Raw genomic sequence first — 13,137 nt, 5'->3', positions numbered from 1 at the left:
GGGAATAGTTAAGCTGCCCCAGAAGACCTTCTGTGTCTAATTCTGAGACACAAGAGATTCATTGCAAGAGAACCCACAAATGAATTAGGGGAGCAGATACATTCAGCACCCTAACAACTAAGCTGTATGTTGGCAGCAAGAGGGCTTTTTATAGCAAAAAACCAATGAAGCTGATGATGAATCTTACTTTTTGAACAAATACAATTCATTTGAAGCCAATAACATATAGAGAGGTGTGTAAGCAGATAGGAACCTTTGGGAAAGGAGGGAAGAGGACCTTCTTTGGAGGGATCAAGGAATGTTACATTGTGTGGACCAATTCCTGCCTGCCTTACAGCTCTCTTTGGCAGTGGCTTGGCTGACAATCATGCCAGGCTTTGACCTTACAAAGAGGGTCAATCCAAAGCCTGCGTGTTGCATCTGCATTTAACACTTGGCAGCAATGATGGGTGCCAAAAAAGCTATGCAGAATCTTTGTGTACTGTGTAATTTTAATCCACACAGCACATGCCACTGGATATGTTGCTTTTCTCTGGAAAAGTCCATCAGAGTATTTGACAAGAACTACACCCCTGAGCTTTCTTTCAAACCTTTAAAAATCCTGTCCTCTAACAACAACCTATTCTTGCCTGGATTACTCATGAAGCAAGAAGCCTACAAATGCCATCCTACAGGAACAATTTGCATGCTAATTGTATTTCAGTGTTTTCATGTTTTATTTCCAACTGTTGCTCTTACCTGCTGCTGGTTTTCCCTTTGAGAATGCAGCCTGGCTTGTATGCATTCCCTGGTCTCCTGGAAAGCCTGTCTTTGGGACACCTCTGCTGGGTAGTGGGTACACACGCCTACAATGTTTGTACAGGAGAAGATGAGAACATTGGAGACCAGCTGCAAAAAAGAAACAGCAACAAAACAAAAAACAAAAAAAAAAAAAAAAAGAGAGAGAAAAATACTTGGTTACACTTTGGAAAACTGCCATTGGTAACAAAGCACCAGCCAGAATCCAGCCCCTTCCATGACTCCTTAAACCAACACATACTTAAACATCAGGCTCTTAATTTCAATGCATTTTACCTCTCTAGTCTTTAAAATATAAAACTTCCATATATGACCTCAAGTATATGTTCTTTCCACTGTGTACTACTTCACAAATAAAAGGTACAATTTGACTAGTAATTCTGCAGTTTTGCTTTTGGTTATCTATTATCTGGGAACTACTGAGACACAAATCATCTAAAAGTGCATCATTGCTCCATCACTGGAGGTCAGCTATAACTCATGCAGAGAGATCTGGCAGAGGAGCACTAATATTTTCATGTTTGTGCATCTATATATCTGGCTCAAAAACATTTCAAAGGTACGTTGACCATTATTTTGAAATAGTGCTTAAAATACTGAAGGTAAAGTGTTGGTATTCTCAAGGCTGCAGAGCAGTTTTTATAATCTAGTTCCAACTCAAAATTTTATGCTTCTAGATAAAAACATAAGTTTTTTACATTTTTATGCATGAGTACAGAAATGAGTTGCTAAGTCTGAAGCCTGTTTCAGCTGGACAAGCAGGAAGGAAGAGCTATGTCACTCTTCTACTCCCATGCACGTTATGTTTTGTAGGAAGCAGCCACATAACTTCTGCTGAAAACTTGTGTTGCAACCTTTTATTTCCCAACTATTTTTTAACAAAAAGGAAAAAATATTCATGCCCATTGCTGGTATTTGTTTCAAGCAAAATCCTCAAAGCCTGTACTGATGGCTTAATGTAAACATTTCTCTCAACAGAGGTCAGTCCCAGTAGGACTTTTTGAGACTTGCACAAGCTGTACTGGATCACCCTTTGAGGACAGACCTTCTTGAAACACCTCTCATCTCTTCCAGGGAAAAAGTCAGACCTCCAAGATTCTTAATAATACAGATCTTTGCTCTATTCCCTATTGACCCCAAATATATCCTTTGCCTTTATTAATTTTTTACTTGCAGAATAAAAAAAGCAGTTTCCAGTCCAGCCCATTCCCTGAAAATATGGAGACACTCTGAATGGCAGGAGAGCTGCAGGACACCCCTCAAGCCCTGAGCTCACAGGGGGTGCTCAGGACTTCCCAGACCAACCTGGACACCGTGGAGGAGAGAGGAGCTGCCCCTATCTCAAACATGGACGCACATCCCAGGAGTAACAACCTCTCCATAAAAATCTGACTGGTATTACTCCAACTGTTTGACTACATTCAGCACAGCAACAATTATTTTATTGACAATTGTGACTCGAAACAGGCAGAAAAACCTCATCTTTCAGCTCAAAATAAGCAACACCATCAGCTACAGCCAGAGGAGGGACTCCTCTCTGTGGATGGCTGCCAGTAGATGGCAACACTCCAACTTCCCAAGCTCCTGCATCCAAGCGCTGCATTTTGGGCCATGTTCCCACATTTGTGTGCCACTCTACAGTACAAGGATCTGCAGGTCATGGACACCCCCAGGTGACTGTCACCAGTCCAGATCTGTTTGCAGACAACAGGTTTTCTAGGATGAAATTATTCTCACCCCTTACAGCTGGGTCCCTCCATGCAGAGCCCACAGATCACACAGAGGTGTGATGAAGATGCAGGTACCACACGTGGACATGAAATAAGTCCCAATACTAAACCCACACATCCCCTTCACAACTGTATTCTCACTCAGCTCTTTCTAAGCCTGGATGGATCCTGCCAGATCCAAGGTTATCCACCTATCTCCCACAAGTTGAACAGACAGCAATCAACTCCCACCCAAATCCTGCCCAGTTAACCTGAGCCAGTGCTGTATTCAATGGGCATTTGGTGCTATTTTTTGGTGATAATGATGATTTTTAAAGATGAAAAATTCCCCCTAGCATAAAAAAAACCCTTCAGCCAGTGCTTATTTTATTGAAAATACCTCAAAAAGGGTGTCAAAATAGGGGTTTCCTAGGGTTTAGTCCGTGTGCACTGATTGAGACTCAGGCAATGAACACAACTTCTACAAATTCAAGCAGGTTAATATGGGCTCAAAGGGGTTAAAACTAAACAGCATCTTTTGCATGTCCAGATTACAGCAAGACTCCCAAATCCTCACTACTGGAGTTGTGCAGTGATTAGAAAATTTGCTAGTGAATATGAAATGATATAAGCATGTATGATGTATTTTGAATGGATAAAACTGAGAACAAAGAAGGTTTTAAGGAAATAAGCAGTTTTCTGCTTTAATCCCAAGACAGTGAGATTTCATTTCACTTACAGTCACTAGCACAAAACCCAAAAACCTCCCCAAAACAGTGACTCTTGCACCAAGAACAGGAGAAAACAGATGGTTTAAATATCAAGAATTGACCCAGCAGAAAGAGGAACACCTCAGCCCTGAAAATAAGCTCTTTTTAGGTCTTTCTGGACAAACTGGTGTTGTGCCAAGAAAAAGTCCCCGCAGTGGGGTCCATGCACAAAGACACAGTAGCTGTGGTGCTGCCTTGAACAGCCAGGCCGTGCTGTTCAGGGCGTGTGGTTCGCACTGGACACTGAGACAGGGAGTACAAAAAACACCATCAGAACTGACATTATTGATAGCATTTCTGGAACACCAAGCAGTTTAACTTTTTGTCACTCACTAATGTCACTTCACACAAACCCAAGGGAGCTCACAGACTGATTTACAAGACAGACTCAGATGACCATGCTTCATCAGGTTGGAACAAAAACTATGTTGCAATGTAATTTTTAAGTAGCAGGGAGACAGGTATCTGTATTTATTCTGTTTAGCAGGAGCTCATTTAAATCACAGTATGGCATCTTTGCAGCATCCTGACACATAAGGAGTGAAATTACTCTGGATTATCTGTGTTACTGTGTAACTTTTCTGTGAAAATATTAAAGATCTGCAGAGATTTAAAACTGAAGCTCCTTTTATTTGAAGCCACACTTGTTAGTGAGCAAGAGAATTTTGTTCAATATCTGTTCACAATAATTTTCTACACAGCCATTTTAAAACACAATAAAGGAAAAAAAAAATCCTAGGAGCGACCATTTTTTTTCACAGTCCTCTGTCTTAACAAAATAAATTTATATCCTGTTTGCCAAATGGTACTACTTGCTTATCAGCTTCCTTGCCATTTTGCTATGGTAACCAGCTTCAGTCCCAGGAGGAAAGAGATGATGTAGATACTAAAAATCTGATTCCCTAAGCTCCATGGCCTGAAAAGTAAAAACATATTATGGCAGCTATTTCAGACAATCTGTGCTCGAAGAGCTGTTCAAGGCAATGGAAAGATAAAATTGTCTTTTGTAGTTGACTTCCTTCCCCCGCCTAACTAGAGATTTAAAATAGGAAGATTCCTACCTGTCTGCTTTTGGAATACAATAGTTTATAAAGACCATTTAATTACATATAACTCCTAGGTAAGCTAATAAACCTGCCTGCAGTATTGGCACATCTGAGTATTTCATAAACTAACACGTTCACTCTTCCATGACCTGTGTGAGGCAGAGAAATGCTGCTCTCCTGGTGTTACCAAGGCAGAGCTCTTCAAAGGTGATTCAGCACCTAAAGAAGAGCTGTGTACTATGAGGGGTTTTCAAAAACCACCGTGGCTCCTTAGTGCCATGAAATAATAGAGCCCTCATTCTCAGACAACAAAACAGTTTCCAGTCGCTTTGATTTCGTCGCACAAACACAGCACTGCAATGCCTTTGTTGAATCTCCCGCAGGAAACTGTTTTCAATAATTTTTTCCCCTGGTGACTGAAAGGGAAAAAAGACAAGAGATGGAAACAGTTTAGTTCCACATGTTCTAGGAGTTATGAAAACCTGGTATTACAAAATCAAAATTGAGAGCTAAATTTGGCCTGACACCAGTGTTACAAAATTGATGTTTTGGGCACCTCAGGCCAAGCTGAGGAAGAAGCAGGATGTCTCAGTGGCCAGGAGACAGCCTCCAGACCACCACAGCAGAAAAAGTATCAGCTTGCAGCAATATTGCCACTTCCCCCTGCTGTGTTTCTATTCGATAATCCTTCAAACACCAGATGCTATTCAATATGTAATTAAGAGACAACAACATGCTTAAGAGAAATAGCATCAAGATAAATTTAGTTAGTTCCCTACCTCTGCCAGAGCAAACAAGGCTGGCTACTGACATGAGAAGGTGGGCCATATTCCTTGCAATATCATTGCTTATTATAAAAGTCACAGCTTCTGCTTTTTTTGCCAAGTTACTCTGCTTTGGTCCACTTCTGTTGCAGAGGCTCAGGGTTATTTCTGTTCTAAAGATCACAGCATTAGGCTATTCCCTTTAGTTTCCAACACCACTAACTTGTATTCTGTTTTTCTATTTATTTTTCATTTAAATCAAAATATTGTTTCAGTGTTTTCATAAGGTCCTGTTTTGAAAACAATTACTTTTGAAGCTTTTACTGTGAGGCAATAAAACTGTCACAAAGAGAAATAAAGCACATATATGGAGATTTAAAAGTCCTAGGAAACAACCTGCGACAAACACCAAACCATGAACCCCCTCTTTCCAGTGTGACACTGCTCTGCCTCAGCTTTCCAACTCTCATGATACTCAGCCAGTAGCAAATTTTTTGTTAAAGTGATCATCAGTGCAACTGCCAGATTAAAAGCAGCTAACACTTGACTTTCTAAGCTACATTTCAAAGTGGTTGTATATTGAATTGGCAAAGTGGCCCAGTTATTAATTGTAGGGGAAGACAGTGAGATTATCTTTACTTTTGAGAGTTACTTTTTTAACCTTTACAAATTATTACGAAATCTTGCATACTTACTCTAAACAATGTAAGAACAAAAATATGATGATTACAAAAGAAAATTGTGCTGCACCAATATGTGCAATCATGAGTTGGAAGTATGGATAAATTCTAAAGATAAAAAGCACAAACATTATGAGAAAATGTTACTGCTATAAGATATAGCTGGCGCTATTTTTTAAACACTTTCCCTGAACAGCAATTAACCCTCTATTGCCTCTTTATACACTACTGTCTAATAAAAAAATTGGAGCAGCTACAGAGCCAAAGGCATAATGAAAATTAAAATGAAAGACAACATCAGCTGGCTCCAAGATCAAATTACTCATGTATTTGTGTTGTATATACAACAACATCTTTCATTTCCCAGAGCTACAGCCAGCAGAGTACTAAGATAGTGAAAATTTGTAGATTATGCTAGAAAGATAATTAAACAGTTAAAGTCACATGGTCTTCTCCCAGTGTTTGGCCAGTAAAGAGCAGTGTAAGTACTGGTGAAGAAATCAGGAGGCTTCAATTTCAAACGTGGCAAGTACTTTTACTGAGTATTGAGAGAGAACTGCAAGATCCAAAGATTACATCAATACACCAGAGCCTGAGAACAAATTTTCTGAAGGTGCTTTGTGCTGCCTTCCCTCTGTTCTGCCGCTGCTGTACAGCAGCCACTGCTTGGATCTTGAGCAGAACAGAGAAGCAGTTACAGCCACCACCTTCCAAAGGCTTCTCTGACACAAGGGCAGTGCTGCTGAAGTCAGTGTCACAAGTTTAAATGCCTCCCTAAGTCATAGCTGAACTATTGCAAAGCAGCAGAATTCTTTAGAGAGCATTAGAGAGTGATGTTCTACATATGCACTAAATCTCTTCAGCTGATGGTGAGAACAATAAACCTCTCTGCAGAAACACTTCTGAAACTTTTCTGATGTTCCTTCTGTTTGGTGAGCCTACAAGGAACAAAAGCTGCCCACTTCACTCTTTCAACTAGATTCTATATTTGGCATAAAGTTACTTGCTGAGAGTGCCATGTGGTATTTTGGCTGAAAGCACTAAAAGAGCCCTTATGCCACTTGTGAATATCTCTGTTCAAGAACTGCAGTCAATAAAAACATTCATCTGGTGCCATCCATTCTGTGCATTTCAGTGACCATCTCACCTTTCCAGCCCCAATATACACTGATCCCTCAAACATGATGCTGTTCTCCCAGACGAAGGCCAAACAAGTATTTTGCCCCACATAAATTCATTCTTTCTATAGAATCCAAAGAATTATTATCTAATTTACATTTTAAATACACAGTTGCATGTGGAGACATAATACATTATAACCCTAATCCAGAGGAAAAAAAAAATTCTATTTTTCAATTCCCTTAATTGTTCAGAGGATATCAAAATCTTTGATGCTGCATTCTTAATTGTAATGCTTTCCACCTCATTCTATATAATTTTAATTCATTTACTGATTGTTGTAACTGCAAACCTTCTGTGCATTCTTGCCCAACAATATTTGTACTGTCATGCAGAACACAATATTTATGATTTGGGGGTTTTTTATCTTTAAAATCTTTAAATCCTGCTTTTATTAAAGAACAAAATATTACCAGTACAGAGTTTTTTTTAAATTAAGTGTCTCAAAAGGAAAATTTCTTACATAAAATGGATAAATTCTACTTCCCTAACAGTGTTTTAATAATTTTTCTGCTGGGATTTCATTTTCTTTCATTACTGACTGATAAGATTAAGAAGTGGAGAATATATTGTCCTAGCCAAATCTTGGTGTAACATCAGCTAAAAGAAATATTTGTGTGTCTGAGTTTTCCTGGAACTCTATCACAATCCCAGAAGAGCATCCTTTGCATGGTGGCACAGCCTGGGGGCAGGAATGCTGCCCTTCTCTAGCAATAAAACAGTAGGGAAGGAGATTCCTGGGTCTGCCATCCATCCTCCACAAATCTCTGTGGCAAACATGTTTTTCTTCACCTCCACACTTAACATAATTTAAAAGCTACAAATCAGCACTGATTTTCATGCAAGGATCCTCGATGGTGATTCAGATGAAACCAATCAAGAGCTGCATGGACATTCCAGGGAAAAATCATGGTCCTTGGACGCAAGAGTGAGCCTCTGAAACAACTTAGGGGGAGGCTTCCTCCACTAAAACAGGGACATTTCCCCTTTCCTTTCTCCTGCTGACAATTCAGCCTCTGCTTTTTTAATTTAAATTGCCACCTAAGTCTTTGCAACCAGGCTGTCTCCTTGAAATCCAGTGGCTTCTTATCTTAAGAGATGGAACACCAGCCAGATGCTCCTGCTGAGCACAAGCTGCAAGTTTGGCTTGTCTCAAATCTGCTGTGGCAGCCTCCAGAAGGAACAAGATGATAGAAATGGAGGACCTGGACTGAAACACATCTCATGAGCAGTACTGTGCAGTGTTTTTAACATTTTACCCCTCCAGCTCACTTAACCTGACCCTATTAAAACGCATTTGTACCATGAGCGAATTCATCTCCCTGGAAGTGTGTTTATTTCTGATCCACAGAGGTGACAAAGACTTCAGCAACCAAATACAATCTTACCAAAATAAAAGCCCTTGAAATGGGCCTTGAAGCATTAGGTACTTTTCCTTGAGGATGTGAAAGTGGATAGACTTTCTGTGCATGACTCACAGCTGTCATTGGATAAACATCTTCCCATAAAAAACATGTCAAGATAATTTTGACAACTGTACAAAATTTTCCCAGATGCATGATAGCTTACGCAATTTAGACAATGGCTTTAGTTAAGTAAATTAAGCAAAGCTCTGATATTCCAGCAAAATCAATTGTTCTGTAAATGATTGTAATCATGTTTGAGTTATTTTCATGCCAGTCCCACCTGTCCCTGTGCTCCCAAGAGACGAGGAGCTCGTAAGATAAGAAGATACAATAGGTGTTAATAGAAAAATATTGTAATTGAATAGAAGCTGGATTAAGATGTGTGGTTACCCAGATTCTGCACAATGTCTCTGAAGCTAAAGGGAGGTCTAATCAATGAGGAGAAAAGTTGAGAAATGTGCTTTATTCATCATTTATATCCCATTTCCTTCTCTATCTGATGGAAGGGATGTGAGGGACAGAAGACAAATGCCCAGGTTTTCTATCAGGCTCTCTTAAAATTAGTCTGCTACACTGAAACACACATGAAAGTCCATTAATACCAACTAACTCAACAAGCAAATACATAAACTGCTCTACGCCATAGCGGAAGCAAGATCATGTTTACTTTGCTTTTCTGAATTTTGTTTCCCCTTTGGAACAGGTTGTGCCTAGCAGCCATGCCGAGTACGTGATCTCAGCAGAAGAGACTTGTGAAGCCCAGGATCCCAGTCCTTCACAGTCACCCCTATGGCTGCCACTACATCTCCTCCCCACCCTCCTGTCCAGGGGAGCTCTGCCTTTCCCAACACCCTGCACAGAGAAGCATGTGCCCAAGGCCTGTGCTTGCATTCAATGGCTTTGGGAGAAAACATCTGCACTTAATAGGCAAAATCATGAAGGCAAACACCCCTCTGCTTCCCCCTGTCACAGTGAATCCTAGTTCTTAGCGTTCCTGGGAATATTTCAGGGAGCCCTGGACTCTGATACAGGCAATGCATCACATCCCTTATCTTCCATCGCCATTTAAGCACAGGAGTCATCGCCAGGTCACTGGGAAAACAAAAATATTTATCTAGTTACATGAAAGTCTTATTTATCTGGGAAAAAGGAACATTCTCCACTTGCTCAGCAGGCAGAAATGAGTGCCCTAAATATGGTCTGTAAGATATAAAAATTACTATTTCCCAAGCATTTAAAATGTGTGTTTTTGGGAGGTGGTGAATTAGACTGGTTTTGTTTGTTTGTGTGGGAAGAAACGTAAAATTGCAGAAAGAATGGAATACAGATGGGTATTTTGGTTTTGATTTAAAAAAATACCTCCTTTCTTCTCCTGTTGCTGGATTGCAAATCAAGCCAGAGCAGCTTGCCCACAATCTCTGTTCCTTCCTATTAACATCCCCTATCCCAACATATACTTTTAATAGACAAAACTTACCAAGCACCACCAGCAAACTTTGAACTCTTGAACTGAAGCAGTGGCTTGCACTAGATGAGGTGAAGGAGCAGCATTCATAGCAGATTGCAAAGATTGTGCACAGCCACCACTAACATCCAAGTCCATCTGTCAGGGACCTGGCAGGATCACATCCTCTCCTTCAAAGGCTGCTGTGGGGTTTTGCCAGCTGTTACAGTAAACTGGGCTCACTTCTGCATCAGAGGGGCTGCACACAACTCTGAGATTTGTTATCACATCTGGCTGCTCCAGCAGCTGAGCATACTGATCTCTAAACAGATTTGGATTCAAGAACACAAAGACTCAGTAAGCAAATTCCTGACCAAATTTTAACCGAGCCCAGTGATCGGCTTGAAGGCGCGTTCCTTGGCCTTCAGCTTTGTCACGCCGAATTTCAAAGGTCTACAGCAATATAATAAAGATTTCATAGAGAAGCTCTGAAAGACATTTCAGAACTGTTTATGAAGGCAAGTGTAAGACAACCCAATGACATTGGTTAGGACTGGCTCTGTTTATAATACAAATTATAACATAATTTAGCCTGCCTCCATTGCACTGCACACACCCCCTCTCCTCTGTGCCTTTGCAGCTGCACTACTGCACTCTCCATGAGTCTTTCATTCTGCCTTCTTTACACAGTAAATCCTATTTTTTTCCATCTTGCACTTTCTCCTCAGCTCTTCAGTTCTGTCTCTCCCCAGACTCACACACGAATGTCTCACGATTCCAGGATCAAACCAAATGATTGCTTGTAAATTAGCCAAGATGAACCTTGTTCTGTTCCAATAGCATCAACAATTTGGTTACTCACTACTATTGAGTTTTTCACAGCATACTCTGCAAGTCACAATTTACGCTGCCTTGCAGAATCTGAAGGAAAACATTTCAAGCTAAATTTTCAAGGCATATGCATTGGAAACATTATTGAAGCCCCATACCCCAAGATTACACCATTAATTTCTGTAACCATTATGAAATGGCAGGAAGCTAGATTCTTGAATCAAGATATGCTACAGGCAAAGGATATTTTGGTAGGATCTTAAACCCGCTTTTTCTTACTGTCAAATGTCTAAGATGAATATACTGAAAATACTGGAATTATAGTACTGTAAAAATTCCACTGTTTAACAGAAGTAAACAAATTAACCTCACTTTCCTGGAGATGTACAGTTTGGAAGAGCCTTTCAATTCAGACAATTGAAGTAAGTTGGGTTGGCTGGGAACGGGATAGGATATAAAGAAACTAAATCCAAATTTCTGCTGCTAGTGGAAAATTTTGAGCCTGTAATTGAGCATGTACTTTTATTCTCCCCAAGATCATTACCAGAGATTATGCAGCTGAATAGGTTTTCTGAGGTGAACCTAAAATAGACCAAATATCATACTAACCTCCCCAAGAGGATATTGTACACCACAGAACTGCACTTAGAGAAACAATAAATTACAATTATTTAAAGCAACCTAATATGAGGAAGATGGACAGAAAAAAATAGGGAGTACTTATTTTCAGGATTTTTTGTAATTTGACAACAAGACAGGACCTAAGAGACCTCCTGGACTATAGAGCTCATTTCCCAGTTGCCTCTTAAAAATTGTTATAATCAAAAAAATTGATACCACAATTCTGTTGAAGTTTGAAGTCCTCTGAATAGCAGTAGTTGCTTTTCTCATATTAAATGCAATATTTCTCTTAATATATTCCAAAGAGACATTTTTTTCTGGAGAGGACAATATTGACAATAAACAAATCAGTTTGCAATCTTCTTTCCCTGTCATCATCATCTGTTGCACCACTGCTTAAATACTAAGTCATGGATTTTGATTTTTAATTCCCAAAAATACAGCTCCTGTGCACTTGGCCTTGCCTAGTAAGCCTTTCACAATCAGCCCTTGTATCATGTGCAGATTTACCAGTTCACTTCAAAACAAAACAAGTTTATGGAAAGTACTTCAAACCTGGAAGATAACTGGATAAACAATTGCCTAAAGAGGAAAAACAGCCAAGAGGTTTTGGTGTCTACAGAAAAACAGGTACAGTTGTTGCTTTTATGTCTAGGAAATGAAAGACACACAAATGAATAATTTAGCAAGAGATAATAATAAAAAAGTGGTGTGAAATGTTTCAGTATGTGATCAGATCCATGACTGTGGCTTGAAATCCTAAACTGGTTGTTTGCCATGCTACTGGAATGTGATAGCATTTGTCAGTTTAAATCCAATAGAGCCATTTTGATAGGATAAAGATATTGGAAGCAGTTCTCTTATCAGTTTAACTGTATCAGCTTAAGACAGATAGAACTACGGAAAATTATTAATTGTATTTCTAAGATGTTATTTCATCACACACTTCTTTGTGCTTTCTGGTAAAGCAAATATGAGCTATCCCTTCAAATGTGAAGTAGGTGGTCCTTGACAGCAGAGATAACCAGCACATCCTGCTGCAGAGCTGGTAAAATAACAGTAAACAGAAGAAAAAGTGAAAGGATAGCAAAAATCACAGATCCAGATAAGGAATGGAAAGTGGGAGAATACAGAAACATAACAGACTAAACCAAAGGACTTAAATGGGTAATTTTTGTCATCAACTTGATTCATCCACTGAGGTCTACAAGACAGTCTTTAAAAGAAGCCAACTGCTCTTTGAGAACAGCAAGCACAAAATAAACTGACTCATGAACATTGTCTGCCTATGAACAAAAAAACTCCAAACTATTCCCTTTTAAGAAACAATTTTGCAAATTTAGAGCAGAAATCAACTGATAAACACAGCTAGCCCAGCAATCAGATGCTGGGCATAACCTCAGGCACCACTAGCAATAGTGATCACTGCTAAGTTTGTCTGATGCCTGATGCATTTGTTATTACCATAACCTGCTTGAAAATTTCTCATGCGGTTATAATCCACTAGTTTTCTTCTTGCATTCATGTTTAAGTGAAAAGTTCACAAAGCCTTTGCAGTTCTGGAAAACACACACACACACAAAAGGCAGAGAGAAGGGAGAGTGCAGTGAAATCTCAGAAGGGGCAGAACCCGCATCAAATGGGACAGAAGAAAGAAACTGAGATCAGAAGAGAGGACCAAGAGTGGTAAGTTATGGACAAAGAAGCACACAAGGCTTTTTGGAATGATTACATATTTCCTTCCTATGGAACCAGAAAACAAGCCACTAATTTTTTCCCACTGTTTTTTTCTGCCTCAAAACCAACTTCTGCTGAATAACAAACTACACATACAGTCCCTTCAACCAGCAGGTCTGCAAAGGACCAAATGGGCTCTGTTGCCATCCCTT

General features: G+C 39.7%; 1 protein-coding gene across 2 annotated transcripts in view; it reads right to left on the bottom strand.

The window, feature by feature from the left end:
* The window catches only part of ADCY5 (adenylate cyclase 5), a 204,803-nt gene that overhangs the window by 83,414 nt on the left and 108,252 nt on the right, over positions 1-13,137 (bottom strand). For both annotated transcript variants that reach the window (XM_041473286.1, XM_041473287.1), the window contains one exon: positions 739-888. In XM_041473286.1, the coding sequence (XP_041329220.1) occupies positions 739-888 (150 nt within the window). The remainder of the gene's footprint in view (positions 1-738; positions 889-13,137) is intronic.

Source organism: Pyrgilauda ruficollis, unplaced genomic scaffold (assembly GCF_017590135.1).
Source record: "Pyrgilauda ruficollis isolate IOZ18807 unplaced genomic scaffold, ASM1759013v1 scaffold3, whole genome shotgun sequence".
Classification (NCBI taxonomy): Eukaryota; Metazoa; Chordata; class Aves; order Passeriformes; family Passeridae; genus Pyrgilauda; species Pyrgilauda ruficollis.
The sequence above is the reverse complement of the archived record's forward strand: the minus strand, read 5'-3'. Positions and strand labels throughout refer to the sequence as shown.